Genomic DNA, 18165 nt, shown 5'->3' on the forward strand with positions numbered 1-18165 from the left:
ATAGAAAAACAAGCATTGGAGAAACAAAATAGGATTTCTAGAAATCAGAAACACTCTTGTGTTCTAAAACGCAAAGGCGACTTCAGTTAAGGTGTTTGTAATAAAATCCCTTAAATGTTGTCACCGACTGGTCTGTGTGAGGGCTTGTTTGTAAGCCCATCGCCCTTAGTCAGGTTAAGGAGGCCACCTCAGAAGGATGAGGGGCTCATCCCCAGCCTCCTTCTATCCGATATGCATTTTCCCTCAGTAAAGTTCCACACTGTATCCCTCATTTAAATAAATGCCCTCTAAACGTGGCAGAGAAAAGGAATGCTTTTATTATTTTAGGCTCCGTGATAACCACCTGATTCCAAGAAAGAGGGAATATGCAACTTTTCATATGACAGCCAGGAGCAAGCCCAGAATTTGCATACTGTTAGACATACTGCATTTCATTAAAGCCCTCTAAAGCCCCATCTTTTACACCATTAACACCTGCACTGGATTCTTCTGCTAATACAGCAAGTCCTTGATTTATGACCGTTCAGAGACCATTCAAAATTATTGACAAAGGGACTTAAGACCCGTGCCTGAAGTTATGGCCGTCACAGCGCCCCACGCAGTCACATGATGAAAACTGGGTGCTTGGCACTCTGCCCACCCCTACAACAGGTCCCTACTGCAGGGCTGTGCTGCAACTGCCCCCTCCTGCCTCTCTCTCTTCCCTTCGATGCCCATAAACACCCGGGAAGCCCCAAATGAAGCAGGTGCTCCCCCCCAACCCCGCCACAAAGGGAGCTCTGGGGCATTTCTGCCCCCTCCCAGCAAGCCTGAGGGAGATGGAAGGCCGTAAGAGGCAGGTGTCCCCCAGAAATAGGCAACCATAAAGCCACGTCCAGCCTTTCCCCCTGCGCGGCTCCAGCCAGTGGCTTCCCTCCCATTCAGGAATCAGTGCCCCCACTCAACCTTTGCCTGTCCCCCCCCCCCATCCCTGGTTCAAAAGCAAGAAAAAGCCCACTGGAATCCATACAGGGAGGAAGGGAAGTGGTGCAAGCTCGCTTTTAGTTTTGTGGGAAGGGGCCCTCCACATATATAAGGACCCTGAAGGATCTCTCCGGCCTGTTTCTAGGGCTCTGGAGGAAGAGGAGGAGGAGGAAGAGTATTGGAGGAGATCTCCCTTCCTCTTTTCCTTTGTCACTGGGTGGAGGAAGAAGAGGCTTGGAGTCCCCTTGAAAAAGTCCAAACTCTTTGGAACACCAGCCCCCTTTCTCCCAACGTTTGGGGGCGGGGGTGCATGCATGTGTACCCGAAGGCAGCAAGCCTCCCCCCTCCTTTAAAAGTCCTAGATGTTCTTCACTTCTCTCCTGCATCCATGAGTGATGCGGGGGGGGGCTAAACCCAATCCTGGTGGGGGGATCACAGCCCCATAGGAAAAGCCCACAGGGGCAGGGAAGCCATCAGCAGGGGCAGTTCAGTTGTGGAAAAAAGGCCTGGATGGCAGCAGCTTTAAAGGCCTCCCCATCGCTGTGGCCTGCCTGCTTCCTGCCTTCCCACCCCGGAGCGAGGCTGGGTTGGGGCGATGGACGATTACCGAGTGGCTATTTCACCCAAGCCCTTACAGCTTTTCGGGCATTTGGGGTTTCCCAGGATGCAGGGGCCACTTCTTTCTGCAGCCTCCCTGGGTTCAGGTCGCACTGCGCCACCCTGCCCAGCTTCGTAGTGCTAATATTGCAGCCGTTGAGTCACAATCAGTCACATGATGTCTCACATAATGACCACAACGACTTACAACTGAAATTACAGGCTCAGTTATGGTCATAACTTGAAGACTACCTATACTAGGAAATGGGCAATCAGTTTTAAGAAAATCAGAACTTTAGACTTTAATGATGAAGCAAAGATCAGAGAGATAGGAGACCAGGGACCTGAGCGTGAGCTGCCTCCAGTATTGCGTCCCACCAGCCATGGTCCCGATGACTACCGCTGCGGCCGAGAGTTGCCCACCTTTAATCAACTTTTGGCCGGACCAAACAGGCCAGCTTCCCCTGGGGCTCCAACTGGTTCCCGCAGCTGTCCCGAACTACCAGCCTTTGCTCTTACCTTGGCTGGTGAAATGTGCGAGTGGCCAACGAAGCCACGGATGCTCTCCAGCTGTGAGAGGTTCTTCTCGGACACATGCACCAGCTCTGGAGCTGGCATCCCTGTGCCCGGAGCCTGAGGAAAGCCGCTGGGCTCCGAGGGAAAAGAGTCTTCATCTTGGGAGCTGAATTTCTGCAATGTGCACAGAGAGGTGATTTTTACAACCAAACCGAATTCAACAGCCACATGTGTCTTGCCAGGTGCCGCTAAGGCTTCCGGCAGGGAAGGCAAGTGAGTTTCCTCCAAAACCTCCCATGGGGCACATCAAGATCCTTTTCATGGGCCTTCCTGGCCACTGCCATCCCCAACCGATGCTTTTCGCTTCTTTATGTTACTTCGTATTTATGCAGTGCTATTATGGCATCTCAAGTATTATGCCCCAAACCTGGTTATCCATATCAGGAGTACCCAAAACTTAGTTATTGCCTATCAGGAGTAACCAAGGTTCTAGAAAACACTCAAAATGAGTGATGGGTTTAAAAATGACATCCTATAAGAATGACACACAAAACGATGTTACCCTGGACATGCAAAAGAAACAGCTGATATCTTAATAATTAAAAGAAATATCTGAATAACAAATAAAGAGAGCCTCTGGGCCAGACTGTCTCACCCTTGCAAATGGGCCCTGCTTGCTCACACTCAGAGGCCACTGGTCCCCGGCATTTGGTTCCTTCAACTTCTCCTCTCTTTGGGGGGACCCAAATCCCAGACTTTAAACTCTACGGATTAAACTTAGACCTTTACTATTTGCACTAATTCATCAGGTCTTTTACAGTAAAACCTTGATTTTACAAATCTTCATTCAGCAGACTTTGGCAGCAACAAACAAAATTTGAATTCAGGCTAATTGTGTTCTGGAATGAGTTCAAGTTTTACTTTCAACTACGTTAATTTTTGCACAAACATTTTATATAAAATTAATACACATTTCATACATTCAGCTTTAACAAATAGTTGGCTTTAACAGGCACCCTTTCTCTTCAAATGGCCTGTAAAATCAAGGTTATATTACCAAAGCTTCCCCTCTGTCTCTTTTATTTTCAGAGACCAACAATGAATGTGTAATTTTCATTTGCCTTTCAGTCCCTCGTTCATTCATTTATTCAGTTTATATAGCCATCCAAGTCAAATCCTGGTGAAGAAGTCTCCTAAATTAGAGGGGCATAATCGCCTTCTAAGGCACAGCCAGCCCTTCTCAGAGGCCACTTCCCCTGCCACAAAGCAGGACAGGTACAGAAGCGGGGAGGGAAGAACAGCAGCACACAAACAATACAGCTGGTCCTCGACTTACAACCACAACTGAGCCCAAAATTTATGTTGTTAAGTAAGAATTTGTTATGTGAGTTTTGCCCAGGTGTGAAATGCTACCGGTTCGCTCTGGTTCGGGCAAACCAATAGTGATAAAATGCTTTAAAAAGAAAAAGAAAAAAAAAAAAAAAAAAGGTTCCGACAATCACAGCTGTGCTGCACGATCATCGGAACCTTTTGTTTACTTTTTTAAAGCATTTTTTACTACCTATTCGCCCAAACCAGTAGTAAAAAAATGCATTTAAAAAGTTTTTAAAAGGTTCTGATGATCACGCGGCACAGCTGAATCAGCTGTGATTCAGCATTTTTTTACAACCGGTTTGGGCGAATAGGCAGTAAAAAAAGTTTTTTTAAAAAAAGTTGGCTATGCCCACTCAGTCACATGACCCCCCCCAAAAGCCATGCCCACCAAGCCACACCCACAGAACTGGTAGCAAAAAAATTTGCCTTTCACCACTGGTTTTGCCCCATTTTATGACATTGCTTGCCACAGTTGTTAAGTGAATCACTGCAGTTAATAAGTTAGTAACCTGGTTGTTAAATGAATCTGGCTTCCCCCTTGCTTGTCAGAAGGTCACAAAAGGGGATCACGTGATCCTGGGATGCTGCAACCATCGTAAGTATGAACCAGTTGTCAAGCATCTGAATTTTGATCACATGATCAGGGGGGATACTGCAAAGGTCTTAACTGTGAAAAACAGTCATAAATCATTTTTTTCAGGTGTTGTAAATTTGAATGGTCACTAAGTGGACTGTTATAAGTCGAAGACTATCTGTACCACTGACTTTGTGAACAGCTTTTTGTCTTAAGAGTTTTAAAAATGTTCCCTCCAAGACTTCTTTCACCTGAGATAGCAATTAAGAAAAGAGAAAAAGGTCTCTAAAAGTAGCACCTGAAACGCACCTTGGCCAAAAAAAACCCCCACGATGCCAGAATCTGAAACGTTCAGGAACTTGGCATTTTATTTCAGATGATCAAAAAAAAAAAAAAAAATAGTGCAGACCTACCAAACAAAGAAATTGTCTATGTTGGCACTAAATGATCCCTTGGAACTTCAGCCTCCCCACAACCATCCATGACCTGAGAAAGACAGAAATCTCCCCATCTCTCTCTCTCTCTCTCTCTCCCTCCCCCCCGTCCCCCTCCCCCTCCTGGAACAAGCCACATTATGCAAAGGACAGAATAAGTGTCAGCAAAGATAAGCCACAGGAAAGAGGACCTGGCCTATTCCCTAAGCAACTGCCCCCCTTTCTGTCCCTGCAAATAACCCCCTCTTGTTTGCCCCCATCTCCACCCCCTCTTCTGCAGGGCAGTCCTTCTCCTTCTCCATCACCCCCACCACCCCGCTCTTTTTCCCAACTGGTCAAGCCCCCATCCCTACCCACCATGCTCTCCTGATGCCAGCGCTTTTCCACAAACACCAGGCTCATGAAACCCAACCAGTCTTCTAGTTATTTAGTTATTAGATATTTATTTGGCTAGGCTGCTTCTGTGACAGACTCAGCTTTCATTTCCAGATAACAAAGAGTGGGGGTGGGGGTAGAGAAACAGAAGATTACATACAGTTTTCCCTTGTCTGCAAGGGATCTCTAATCCAATCCCCCACCCACCTCAGAAGGCACAGGAATCCACTGCAAAGAGCAATGGGGGGGAGGGGGGGCGGATGCAATGCTGCTTAACCTCTCTTATTGTCGAGAGAGCTCACACCCCCACCCCCACCCCGCTCCCAGATCTGCTTTCTTTCAACCACGGGGGCAGTGGTCCATGTCCTGCTTGCCCATTTCAGGGGGAAAATAGTCCCCCACTGATGACTGTGACTGGAACACCCGTTGCTAAGCAAGGTGGGCAGTGAGTCACACCCAATTTTACAACCTTTTTGCTGTGGTCCTTAAGTGAATTACCCAGTCACTGAACTAATCCAGTTTACCCCACTGACTTTCCCTGTCAGAAGCCGGTTGGGGAAGGTGGCAAATGGTAGAAACCCAGGGACAGAGACCCGCTGGTTGCCAAGGGGCTGCGGAGATGCCATGCCAGACAGTCATAAGTGTGAAGACCAGCTGTAAATCACTTTTTTCAATGTCCTTCCACAAGCAAATGGTCGTAAGTCAAGGACTACCTGCACTTGTAGACATGGTCATACTTACACCCTAAACAGACCCACCACCTTCTTGTCCCATTCCTCAGAGAGGTTGGCTTAGGGGTGCCCTACTCCAACTCCCCACGTTCTTTTTCAAGTGACTGGACCCACGCTTCCAAAGAGGGCACGGAGAATCTTCCCCCTCCAGGAAAACATGAAATTGCCAAAGTGAAAGTGAAGGGTTATCAAATCCAAGGATTCATATCAATGGATATATAAGAAATGAATACTGATGCAGAAATGTTGGAAAGAAGAAAATTGTAAAAATTTCATTTTTTGTTTTAAAAAAACAGTTCAATAAAAATTATTTTTTAAAAAAAATTCAATAATTCAGCTATAACTGAACTTAGGTGAATCAGAATCCTTCGTCACTTATTGGATTATAAAATGGATGGCCATATAAACGTGCCACATGTATGAATGCATGAATTGGAATGGGCCACGAACTCAAAAAATATATACTGTACAGTATTATCTAAGGCATAAATCTGTATGAAGACTGGCACAGCAATGATACTAAGAAATATATAGCCAAAACAATGGAATCATAAGCACAGAGTTAACAGATGCTCGGTAAACGTGAGGTAAATGAGCACCAGGTCAAGGAAGGACACGGCCTACCGATGGGTGATCTGGAGGGAGGAAGGCAGGAGTGTAGGATCCCTGGAGACCTGGATGGGATCAACTCTCTCCCACTGCAGAAAGAGGCGGAAGAGGATAAGGGAAGAGAAGCCTTTCTTTCCAAGCTACAGAGGCTCCAAGGAAGCCGAAGGCAACGGTGCCCGTGGCATCGCCCGACTCACCACTTCAGCATCTCAGAGGAGCCAGGAAGAGAGGGAGAAAGGCCACTCAGTCAACTAGTGCACCGTCAGGTATGGACTGTGGAAGATTAGTTTTTAATGTCAGAAAATGGTTAAACTCAGAAAATTAAAGAGAAGACATGTGACACCGCTATGAGTGAAGAACATGTAACCATTATATAAAATCATTATAAGTAAGAAAGGTATTTAGTGGGTTGTGAAAATGGATGAGAAAAAGAACCTGAGGAGTTAGAGAAAGAGACTGGCTACCAAGCCAAGATGCTAATTCCATAAGGAAGCAAAGTTTCTCCACAAAATAGGACTGTACATACCAAAGAGGCTCTAGAAAAGAAAGGGGTGTAGAAGATCAAACCCCCAAAGAATGGAGGGAGAGCAAGAGACTTTCCTGGCCCCAAAGAGCTCACAGCTTGGCCCCTCTTGTCTGCTTGCACCCCCAAGAGGGGGCTCCCTGAAGGAATCCAACTGATGATATTCCGGAGGGACATAGGCTTTTTTCAGTCTCATAGAGGAGAAGGAGGAGGAGGAGAAGGAGGAGGAGGAGGAGGAGGAGGAGGAAGTTTCACAGGTAGTGGACAGCAAAGAATAATCCTTTCCCTCCCCACTGCTAAAAGGAGGGATGGACAGCTGGAAGCCTCAATTCATCCCCCTTGAAATGTCCATCCCTTTACTCTTAAATAACGCTTAGCAGCTGTGGATAGCTGGAAGGAGAGGCTTCGTGTTACTATAACTGGAATTAAAAGTCTCCAAAAATAATGCATCTTACTTCGATGGTACATCTTTATATATTCGTATCCACATAAACAGAAGAGGGAAGTGCCTTTAATCTTACAGTGTTAAGATTAGATGTGAATAGTAAGAGAATTATGCTGGGATCAGAGAAATTGGAAATTTGAAAAATGTAGTTTTGGTAGGCATAGAAGAATTTGCTTTAATTGTGGGGAACATTGTCAACTTTGGGACCATCTGGCAATTTTCCACACGTTAATCCCTACCAGAAGCATTTCATGGTATTCCAGAGGATACAGCCCCAAGGGCAGCCTTTTTCTGCCAGAACATCGGAAACACAGAAACATAGAAAAAAACATAGATAACTGATGGTGACTAGTGGTCCATCGAATCTGTGCTTAAGGGTTTGTTTTTTTTTAAATTGTCGGATGATGGACATATGTTTATCCCAAGCAGGCTGAAACGTAATTACTGATGCCTGACCCACTACCTCCAATGGAAGTTGGCTCTAAACTTCTGCGAAGTCTTACTTTCTAACATGACTTTGAATTTCCCTCTTACCACTTTGAAACAGCTTCCAGTTCTAAAGACTCCTCTGCAGAACACTAAGTGCCCCGTCCCCCTATCCCTCTTTCTAAGTTTTAAGTGACAATAACTCCCTTGCATCCCTGCTCAAGGGCTGAGGCAAAAACCACTAAGTTTGCCAAAAAGAACAACAAATTTACATTATTCTGCTGTGGGTATCTGTCTTTTCAGTAGAAGAAAGTTTGTTCCATCCTCTCTGTCCATAACAATTAAAGTAAACTAAGTTTGTAGAATTCAGTTTGGGCGTGAGAAAAATTCTGTCCTATCACTATGAGCCACAGTGGCGCAATGGTTAGAGTACAGTACTGCAGGCTACTTCTGCTGACTGCCATCTGCCTGCAATTCGGCAGTTCAAATCTCACCAGGCTCAAGGTTAACTCAGCCTTCCGTTCTTCCGAGGTGGGTAAAATGATGACCCAAACTGTTGGGGAAAATATGCTGACTCTGCAAACCGCTTAGAGAGGGCTGTAAAGCACTGTAAAGTGGCATATAAGTCTAACCGCTATTGCTTACCATCAGTGCCAACACACCTATCTAGAAACAAGGAACTGTTCAAAAGCTCATTTACACCATGCACACGTAGATAAGTTGGTAGGTTGACATTTCTCCCCAAATGTACAATGGTGAAAGAAGGGCATAAAGAATTGTTGTTTGGTTCTCCTGGCCCAACAAAAGAAATTCAATGAAGACCAACTACATTTCTCTCAGTGGGCATTTCACAACTGTGTCCACTGTAGTCAGACCAACTACGAAGGAAGACTAACAGCCAGCCCCTCTGGCCTCCCCACTGCCCTTCCAGTGGGAAATCTCCATGCGCCCACTGGTCCCGCCCAAGCGCAGGCCTCTGGCTGTTCAAGGCAGTGGGATTTGGAGGTAGAAGGCAGCATCCAAAGGCAGGATGAAGAGGCTAAATGAACATCCCACTAGGTCCTTTGGAGGGGCCCTGGGCTCTCCTCTCCCTCTACCAACCAAGGGTAGGTTTCTTTGGAGGGGGGCCACAGCAAGGTCCTCTCTGCCCTTTGACTCAGAAGTGACAGCCACTGGTTAGCCATCTATTGGGGGGTGATTTCCTCTGGGCACTCAACATCTCCTGCCCACCCACCGACCAATGCAAAGACTCAATAAAAAAGCCTCCTCCCCCCCACCCCCATACAGCATGTCCCCCTTCCCCAGAGCACACTGCCCAGGTGCCCACCTAGGCAGAGAAACCCAAAGCAGGCAGGGGGCTTTTCTATCAGAGTTCAAGCCACCCTTCTGAAAGGCCACCCTTCAGCAGCCCCCTCCCAAACACCCACTTCTTCCAAGGGGGGGGAGTCCACCCCAAACCTTCTGATCTGATGCATCCTTGGGCATCTTTTTTTTCCACGACTGTTTGGGGAAACTATCATGCCGGTGCAATTTGCAACCAAGGCAATTCTGGAGTAGATTCTAAACATTTCAATCTCAGTCAAGTCAGAAACTAACTCCGATTCAAAGGCTTCCCGCGTTAATACATTTTAATCCATTGTTACTATAACACTTATTTGCAAGTGTTGCACAACAAACCGAAACATTTCCAGAAGTTCAGCTACCCCCATTTAGAGGCAGGGAAAACAAAATACATTTTTCTCCAAGAAGGAGGCTTCCCAAAGGGGGCAGGGCCCGTCCTACACCAGCGCCCCATTTGCCATCCCCAGGCAGAGCCTGAGACAGAGGGCCGGCTCTGGGTTTACCTACCTGGGTGTCGGCAGTCTGGCTGCTGGGCAAGGTCTCCGAAGTCAGGCCGGTGCTTGGCGGACTGGGGAAGTCCCAGGTGCCCCCGGGCTGGACGGGTTGAGCCGGCTTCGGGTGATCGGCACTCCTGGGGTTTTCAAGTAGAGTCACCTCGTAGAACTCTTGGATATCTGGAGGTTCATTAACGGCTCCTCAGAAGGGATTCTCCTCCTCCCGGAGCGAAGGCTAAAGGACCCGTCCGCTTCCAACAAGGCCCCCTCCCGTGTCCAGCCAAGAGGCCGAAGGGAAAACTCCGCTCTCGGGAAGTTTCCCCCCACCCCCCACCCCCCACCCCCGGGCCGTCGGCCACGCCACCCCCGGGGCGCCTGGGAGAGGAGCTGTGGCGGGAGAGCCGGGAAGAGGAGGCCCCGCGACGGGCAGGGACGGAGGCCGCCCCCGACCGACTGCCGGCCCCGGGCCCCTGCGGCCGCCGCCTGGGAAGAGGGCTGCTGGGGGCCGCCTACCGAGCAGGGCCTGGAAGAGGCTGCTCCGGAAGATGCCGATCACCCGCTCCACCGAGCTGCGCAGCTGCCGGTCCTCCCGTGGGCTCAGCTTGGCGCGGTAGTCCTCCAGGAGCCGCAGGGCGCGCTGCGTGTCTGCGGGCGGGCGGGCGGGCGGGAGAGACGGAGAGGGAGCCGTCAGAGCCCCGCCGGAGCCCCGCCGCCCTCTGCACGCGCCCCCCCCCGCTCTCCCCTCCCTCCCCCCGTCCCCCCCCCCGCCGGCCCACCTTGCCTCCTGACGGGCATGGCGAGCGCCGCTCCGGCCTCCCTCCCTCCCTCCCTCCTTCCTTCCTTCCTTCCTTCCTCGGCGACGCTCCTGGCTCCCTCCGGGCGGACGGGCGGCGCCGGGAGCCCAAAAGTTTTCAGGCAAGATGGCGGCACAGGCGGGCGCCTGGCCACGCCTCCCGGCCGCCCACCAATCCGCGTCCGCCGGCCCGCCTCCTACCTACCCGGCGGGGCGGACCAGGTGAGCGCCAGGCCTCGGCCCCGCCCAGAAAGTTTCGGGCAGAGCCAGCGCGCGGGAGCCGCCGATTGGCCCGCCGCCGCCGCCGCCGGACCCGGACCCGCCCCCGACTGCCCCCCCTTCGCCCGATCCCAGCGCCGCCGGTCGCGGTCTCGAGCGGAGGGCAGCCGCCAGGTCTGCCGGTCGGGGCTCTGATTCCCCACCACCCCCCGGCCACCTCCCCGGCCGAGGGACAGGCCCGCAGGAGGGCCCTTCGGACCGGCAGGAAGGCGGCGCGGACGAAGCGCCTCTCCCTGCCTCCCGTGCCCGTCCGCCACCCGCCCCCGCGGAACTTGACCCCCTCCTGCTCTCCCCGTCGAGGGCCCTTGGCTGCACCGGCCCCGTCACGACCTCCCCCGACGCTGCGGGGGTCGCGGCGCCCGAGGTCTCCCGCTCGAGGGGCCGCTGAGCGGGGCGGGGGGGGGTCCTTTTGTTGCAGGCGTTTCGGGAGCCAAATGGGGGGGGGCTCCGTGCTAGGAGCGGGGGGGAGTCATCGCCGCCGGGGGCTCTTCTCGGGAGCATCTTCGGAGCGCGCCGCAGACGGAGCCCTGGCGGACTTTCCGCGGCGCCTCTGCCTGCTTTTGGGTGACGGGGGAGCCCGGCGTGGGCACCGCGGTTTCTAGCCCCGCTGGCTTCGCGTGTTGCCTCTGGGAGCTTTTCGAGCCCGAACGCTACAGGCAGACGGGAGAAGCTCTGCCCCAAGAGGGTCGATCCAGGCCGAGATGCGCCAAGCGGACTGGCAGTTTAGACGGAGTTTCGTCTGCAGCCCACATAGACACATGGAGCCACTTCCCCACTCGCGTGGCTGTGGAAATGTTTGCTCAGAGGGGCGCTTTGATCTCGCTCCCCGCGAAGACCCCTCCCTGCTGCCGCCGCATTTGCCTGGATGGAAAGCAAGAGGACACATTGCAGCTGCAGCCCCAGGGGAAGTGGGGGGGGGCTACTGTGGAGGGGGCAGATTTCCCTGCCCCACCCGAGCATGTAATCCATACACCATCTCGTGGCCTTTTCCACCTGATCAGTCAGACGACCCTGGACCCGCTGGTCTCTACTCAGCAGGCTATAAATCACAGGCTGGCAAGGCCGACTTTCCCTATTAAGACCAGGAAAGAGCTTTGATTCACAGGCTCTTCACTCTGTAGAACAAGTGGGCTTCATTAGGGCCCAGAGACCACATAAGTGCACAGGGATAATATTTCATTATGATTAAACCGCCGTTCACAAAAGCTTACTGCTTTTAATGAAATTTGCCAGTTGGAAAAGCTGCTATTGGATTCCTGAGTTGTTGCCACTTGTGGACTAACGTGGCTCTTCTAAATTTGCAAAGAAAGGTGGCTGCTGCTGGTGGCTCCTTTTGAGGTGTCTCACAAGTGGAAACCACAAGGAAACATGCTCCCGTCCCACCAACCTCCTCAGCCCTCAGGCAGTGGGGGAAAGCCCATCCTCTTGCAGCCTGGACTATGGAGGTAGTATGGCTGCCACTGAGATTTCTCACAGTGCTTTGTTGTATTTTTCAGAGACAGCCAGCCAATATTTTTTTACGATTTTATCATTTTAATGAAGTTTAATTTTCTGTATCACATGAAATAACTACCTCCAGTCACCTACCTTGCCTAAATGCACTAGGGCTAGGCCAGCTCACGGAGGCCTCCCTGCTAAGACCGAGGCTGAGCCCAGTGGCGGCTTCCTTGATGGGAGGGGTAGCGGTGAGGGATGGATTGGGTAAAGACGGACTCCGTGGCCGGCTGCTGGTGGTGGAGAAGCGACTTCCCATTCCAGGGAAACCAACCGTTCAGGAGAGAAGGTGAAGCCAGAATGCGAGAATCCTGAAACAAAAAACAGGCCTGGTGGCATCTGTGGGAAAGAGAGAAACGTTGGGTGAAGGGAAAGGGAGGAGGGACCTGAAGGGGGTTCGTGAAGGGGGTCAGGATCACTGCAAGCTGTGGTTCAGTGGCTAAAACGCTGAGCTTGTCGATCAGAAAGATTGGCAGTTCGGTGGTTCAAATCCCTAGCATAGGTCTCCTGCGTGAGCAGGGATTGGACTAGATGACTTCCAAGGTCCCTTCCAACTCTGTTACTGTTACTGCACCTGGGAGAATCAATGTGGTGAGGTCAGGGGTGGGTTCTACTTACTTTTACTACCGGTTCGCAATGGGGCTCGCTTCACTCAACTTGCGCACACTTCTGCACATGCGCAGAAGCATTTTGATGATGTCAGGGTCAGTGGGCGGAGCCTCCCACCAGTTTTCCTACCAGTTCTATAGAACCGGTGCGAACTGGGGTCAACCCACCACTGGGTGAGGTTCAGAGCATGGAGGAAGGGATGGCTAGGATTGATATCACCTGAAGGACTGCTGGGGGGGGGCTGTGCGAAGATGTGCGAACAGAGCAAATCTCAAGCGCCTGGGCAATGGCAGAAGCTGCTGCTTCGTTGGGGGCTGGCAGGCTGGCCTCACTTGCACTCAACATACTCCTTCTCTTGGGTCACCTTGCGTTTTTCTGTGGCTTCCAGTCTGCTTGGGAATCACCACCACAAAAGATCCAGCCCTTTGGGGCTGAGGATGAAGGAGAGAAATGCTGTGTTTCAACCAGCAGCAGCAGAGAGAGGGGAGTTAAGGGGGCATTGCTCCCTGTTCTCTCCCAGTGCTCAGGTTGCTAGAGGCTTCAGGCTGATGGGAGCAGGGGGAGGAAGCAGCTCCTGTCCCTGTCCCACTGGCTCTCTAGGGAATGGAGGTCAGGGAGACCCTCCTGGCCAGCTCCCAGGGGGCTCTGGAGACAGCACCTCCCTGCCAAGATGGACTTGCTGTCTTCTCACAAAGCCTAATTCATCTGGCAGCGTCTGCATGGCTTGGAGGCCCCAAGCTCTGCCATGTGGTGCCTGACGGCGCCAGAAACAAGCAGCTTTTGTACGGAAGGTCCCTCCCCCCACAGCCCCTGGGCATGGAGATGCCTCTGTCCAGCCTTTACCCTGTCTTGGTGGCAGGTCCTTCATAGAGCCAAGCAGCAGCCGGTTGCCAAGCTTGGCTCCTTCCAGCTGCAGCCAAAGAGCCCTCCAGAGTCCCCAGGGTGCATCAATCCAGCCCCTTCCATCCATGAGGGTGCACCAGGCCAAGGCAGCCGCAGTCCCCAAGGCTCTGGAGCCTCTTTGCTGCCTAGTGGGTAAGCTCAGTGCAAGACATCCCCTCCTCCTGGTGTGGTTTGCTCATGTTGGGAAAAGCCTGGCTGCCTCGTGGGGCAGCGGAGGCACCTGCAGGGTAAAGAAGACAGAAGCCTCTCTCTCCAAGGAGCCTGCCCCCCTCCCCGGGCCACATTCAACGTCTTTCTCTCATTAAACATCCAGAAGCCCCCACCATGTACTGAAGCTCCTGATCATGACAGCCAAGGGGGAAATGGGGAAGAAAACTTCCATTTGGACATTTAGTATTCCCTGCCTGCCACACCCAGGCAGGCGAGGCAGAGGAAAGGGCGGCTGTGTGCGGCAAGATGATCAGAGCTCTTGCTGGGCTCCACCAGATTCATTTCAGAAGCACTTGGGTGAACTAAGGCAACCCTCTGGATCCCTTAACTAGGGATCCCTTAACTAGGGGCAACCAGATCAGGAGCGTGAACTACTTTCTATGGCCAAAGGTTTGCCAGGCACTCAATGGATCACTCAGGAAATGTCCAAGCATTGTCTGGAACCAACCCAGATCCCGAGATTCTTGAAAGAGATCATTCTGATCAATCCCTTCGCCCTCAGAGTGATAAGCCTTCTCTGAAGCAGCAAGGGACTCAGCAAGATCCCACCCCAAGGGATCTAGGAGGCAAAGAGGAGGTTCAAAGGGCCTAGCCTGGGATCTCCCACAGCTTCCCACTTCCATGGCCAGAGACCACCACCACCACCACCACCACCACCACCAAGAGCCCCCAACTCCCCCGATGACAAGGTCCAAGAGCTCAGGACCATGGAGGACACACGTGGTGACCTTCCCTGGAGAAACTCTGGCCAACCGCTTCCATGTTGTCACTAAGATGAGATGCAGGTGTTCAGAGTCACCAGGGCTTGCTGACCTTGACTTGAGGGAGTTTTTACTATTTATTCTGCAAACATTCATGGGCCACTCTTGCAATTCTGCTTAATGTTGGCTTTATTTTCTGTATTTATTTGTTAAATTTATTTGCTGCCTATGTCGCTGTGGGTCTGCTCTAGGCCACTTACAACGATAAAAAGGAAGGAAAGAAAAGAGGGTAAACAAAGCAGAAGTAAAATAATACAACAATAAAATAAACAATGGAAAAGAAAATGGGAATGAATCAATATGATAAAAAGATGGACAGGTGGAGAGCAAGTGGGGTGAGGTGGAGTCAGCCATCAATCCAGCAGCCCCCTCCAGCGTGCAAAATTCCCCCTTGGGGTTCCCAGGCCAGCCGGGTCGGGGGGAGGGGAGGAGGTTCCAACGGCAGAAAAGGCTCTTCTGGATCCCGAGAGTCAGAGTTCTTTGACCGATCGGATTCATAGTAGGCCCTCTCTGCTGGCACAAGGAGGATGGGCTTATCCTACTTCTGTCTATATACCAATGACTGCATCTCAAACAATCCATCTGTTAAACTACTGAAGTTCGCAGATGACACAACAGTGATCAGTCTCATTCAAGACAATGATGAATCCACATACAGACGGGAGGTTGAACAACTAGCCTTGTGGTGCGACTAGAACAATCTGGAACTGAACACACCCAAAACTGTAGAAATGGTGGTGGACTTTAGGAGAAATCCTCCCATACTACAACCTCTTACAATACTAGACAACACAGTATCAACAGTAGAGACCTTCAAATTTCTAGGTTCTACCATATCTCACGACCTAAAATGGACACCCCAAATCAAACACATCAAAAAAGCACAACAAAGAATGTTCTTTCTACGCCAACTCAGAAAGCTCAAACTGCCGAAGGAGCTGCTGATACAGTTCTACAGAAGAATTATTGAGTCTGTCATCTGCACCCCTCTAACTGTCTGGTTTGGTTCTGCAACCCAACAAAACAGACACAGACTTCAGAGGATAATTAGAACTGCAGAAAAAACAATTACTACCAACCTGCCTTCCATTGAGGTCCTCTATACTGCACGAGTCAAAATGAGGGCTGTGAAAATATTTACAGACCCCTCGCATCCTGGACATAAACTGTTTCAACTCCTACCCTCAAAACGACATTATAGAGCACTGCACACCAGAACAACTAAACACAAGAACAGTTTTTTCCCAAACGCCATCACTCTGCTAAACAAATAATTCCCTCAACACTGTCAAACTATTCACTAAGTCTGCACTACTATTAATCTCCTCCAACTTATGATTGTATGACTATAACCTTGTTGCTGATATCCTTAAGATTTTTATTGACTGTTTCCCTATGACTATCATTGTTTTACTTTATGATTCTTGACAAATGTATCTTTCTTTTATGTACACCGAGAGCGTATGCACCAAGACAAATTCCTTGTGTGTCCAATCACACTTGGCCAATAAAGAATTCTATTCTATTTGCAAACTTCAGTAGTTTAACAGATGGATCACTTGAGATGCAGTCATTGGTATAGAGAAGTGGAGAGAGCACACAGCCTTGTGGGGCCCTTGTGCTAATAGTACAGGTATCTGTTGTGGTTCTGCTTAGCTTCACCTGCTGCTTCCTGTCTGTTAGGAAGCTTATGATCCATTTACAAATGTGTTCAGGTACTACTAGCTGGTTTAGCTTAGTTAGAAGAATGTCTGGAATGATGGTGTTGAATGCTGAACTAAAGTCTACAAAGAGGACCCCTGCGTAGGTCTTTGGAGATTCAAGATGTTGTAAGATGTAGAGCAGAGCCATATTAACAGCATCATCTGTTGATCTATTTGCTCGGCATGCAAATTGCAGGGGGACTAACAGCGGATCTGTGATGGTTTTCAAGTGAGACAGCACTAGCCCTTCAAAAGTTTTCATAGCTACAGATGTTAGAGCAAGTGGTCTGTAGTTGTTCAGTTCCTTGGTGGTGGGCTTTTTCAGCATTGGGATGACGGTACAGCGTTTGAAGCAAGGAGGAACGTAGCACATTTCTAGCGATTTATTGAAGATAAAGGTGAAGATGGGGGCCAATTGGTCAGCACAGACTTTTAAGCAAGGAGTTATCTTGTCTGGGCCTGGAGCTTTTCCTGGTTTTTGTCTGTGAAATAGGTCTTGCACTTCCTTTTCTGTGATCACTAGGGGTTGTGAACCCAATGGAATGGGATCAGTTGTAGGAGGCTTGGCTGTTGTTAGTGTGTCTGAGATGGGGGTTGTGGAGATAGGTTGCTGTAGTTTCCTTTCAAACCTGCACTAAAACACATTCAGATCATCTGCCAGTTGTTGATTTCCTTCAGCCTGGGAAGGAGGTTTGCCATAACCTGTGATATTTTTAAGAGTTTTTCACGCGTTTGCTGGTTCATTTGTTGAGAACTGATTCTTTAGCTTTTCAGAGTAGCTTCTTTTTGCTGCTCTAATCTCCCTTGTTAATACATTTCTGGCTTGATTGTAGAGCATTTTATCACCTTTTCTGTAGGCTTCCTCTTTGGAACGACATAGCTGCTTAAGTTTAGCTGTGAACCAAGGTTTGTTGTTACTGTGTATTCGCAAGTTCCTGGTCAGTACACATAGGTCTTCACAGAAGCTGACATATGATGTTACAGTATCTGTGAGTTCATCTAAGTCTGCAGAGGTACTTTTGAAAACATTCCAATCAGTGCAGTCAAGGCAGGCCTGTAGCTTTAACTTTGCCTCCTCGGTCCAGGTCTTCATTGATTTAATTGTTGGCTTTGTCTTTGCCTGTAAGCAGGTACAAGGTGAATCATGCAATGATCAGAGTATTCCACAGCTACTTGTGGTAAGGACTGATAAGCATCTTTTAGTGTTGTGTAGCAATGGTCTAAAGTATTCTTGCCTCTAGTGGGACAATTGACATGCTGAAAGTATGTTGGTAGCTCTTTCCTTAAGTTTGCTTTGTTTAGATTTCCCAAAATAATGGCCAGTGAATCAGGGTATTTGGCTTCAGCCTCCATGATCTGGTCAGCTAGAGTTCATAATGCCTTGTTTACACAGGCTTGTGGGGGGGGGACATAAACAGCAATTAGTAGAAATGAGAAGAACTCGCGTGGACAGTAAAATGGTTTACAGTTGGTAAGTAAAGACTCTACGTTTTCATCACAGAATTTATATATTATAGTTATATCCTGAGAGCAGCTGTTTTTGACATATAAGCATAAGCCTCCTTCCTTCTTTTTACCTGATGATTCTGCAATTCTGTCTGCTCTGTGTATCTGAAACACTGGAATTTGCATGCTGTTGTCATCAATATCATCATGTAACCAGGTTTCAATAAAGCATAGGGCAGCTGTGCTGTGAAAATCAAAGTTGCATCTGTTTAAAAGGAGTATTTCATCCATCTTGTTAGCAAGTGAGCATAAATTTGTCAGGAAGATCGAAGGCAGAGCAGTTCTATTTCCCCTATTTCTTGTTTAAAATTCCTGCCCTTTTACCTCGTTTCCGTTTCCTCAGTTTGGTTTTCTTGGTAATTCATAGCTCTGGGGAAATTGCTTCTTTCTGTGTTAGAATCTCCTCCGCGTTTGTATGTAGAATGCGTTGCAGTAGTCCCTATGAGAGGTGACGAGGGCTTGGGTAACTGAGTGCAAGGAGTCATGATCCAGGAAAGGCTGCAGC

At 49.7% G+C, this 18165-nt stretch overlaps 1 protein-coding gene across 38 annotated transcripts in view; it reads right to left on the reverse strand.

Annotated features, from left to right (window-relative positions):
• Positions 1-10391, reverse strand: part of DLG1 (discs large MAGUK scaffold protein 1) — a 112856-nt gene extending 102465 nt beyond the window's left edge. For 27 of the 38 annotated variants that reach the window (XM_034424611.3, XM_034424610.3, XM_034424608.3 and 24 more), the window contains exons 1-4: positions 10179-10338; positions 9916-10047; positions 9416-9582; positions 2080-2250 (exon numbers count right to left, since the gene is read on the reverse strand). In XM_034424611.3, the coding sequence (XP_034280502.2) occupies positions 2080-2250; positions 9416-9582; positions 9916-10047; positions 10179-10197 (489 nt within the window). In that variant the 5' untranslated portion in view covers positions 10198-10338. Of the gene's footprint in view, positions 1-2079; positions 2251-9415; positions 9583-9915; positions 10048-10178 lie in introns of all 38 variants that reach the window. The other 11 variants (XM_034424609.3, XM_034424606.3, XM_034424603.3 and 8 more) reach the window with 3 other exon arrangements.
• Between the last annotated feature and the right edge of the window lie 7774 nt (positions 10392-18165).

Source organism: Pantherophis guttatus, chromosome 6 (assembly GCF_059756535.1).
Source record: "Pantherophis guttatus breed Tessera chromosome 6, ASM5975653v1, whole genome shotgun sequence".
NCBI lineage: Eukaryota > Metazoa > Chordata > Lepidosauria > Squamata > Colubridae > Pantherophis > Pantherophis guttatus.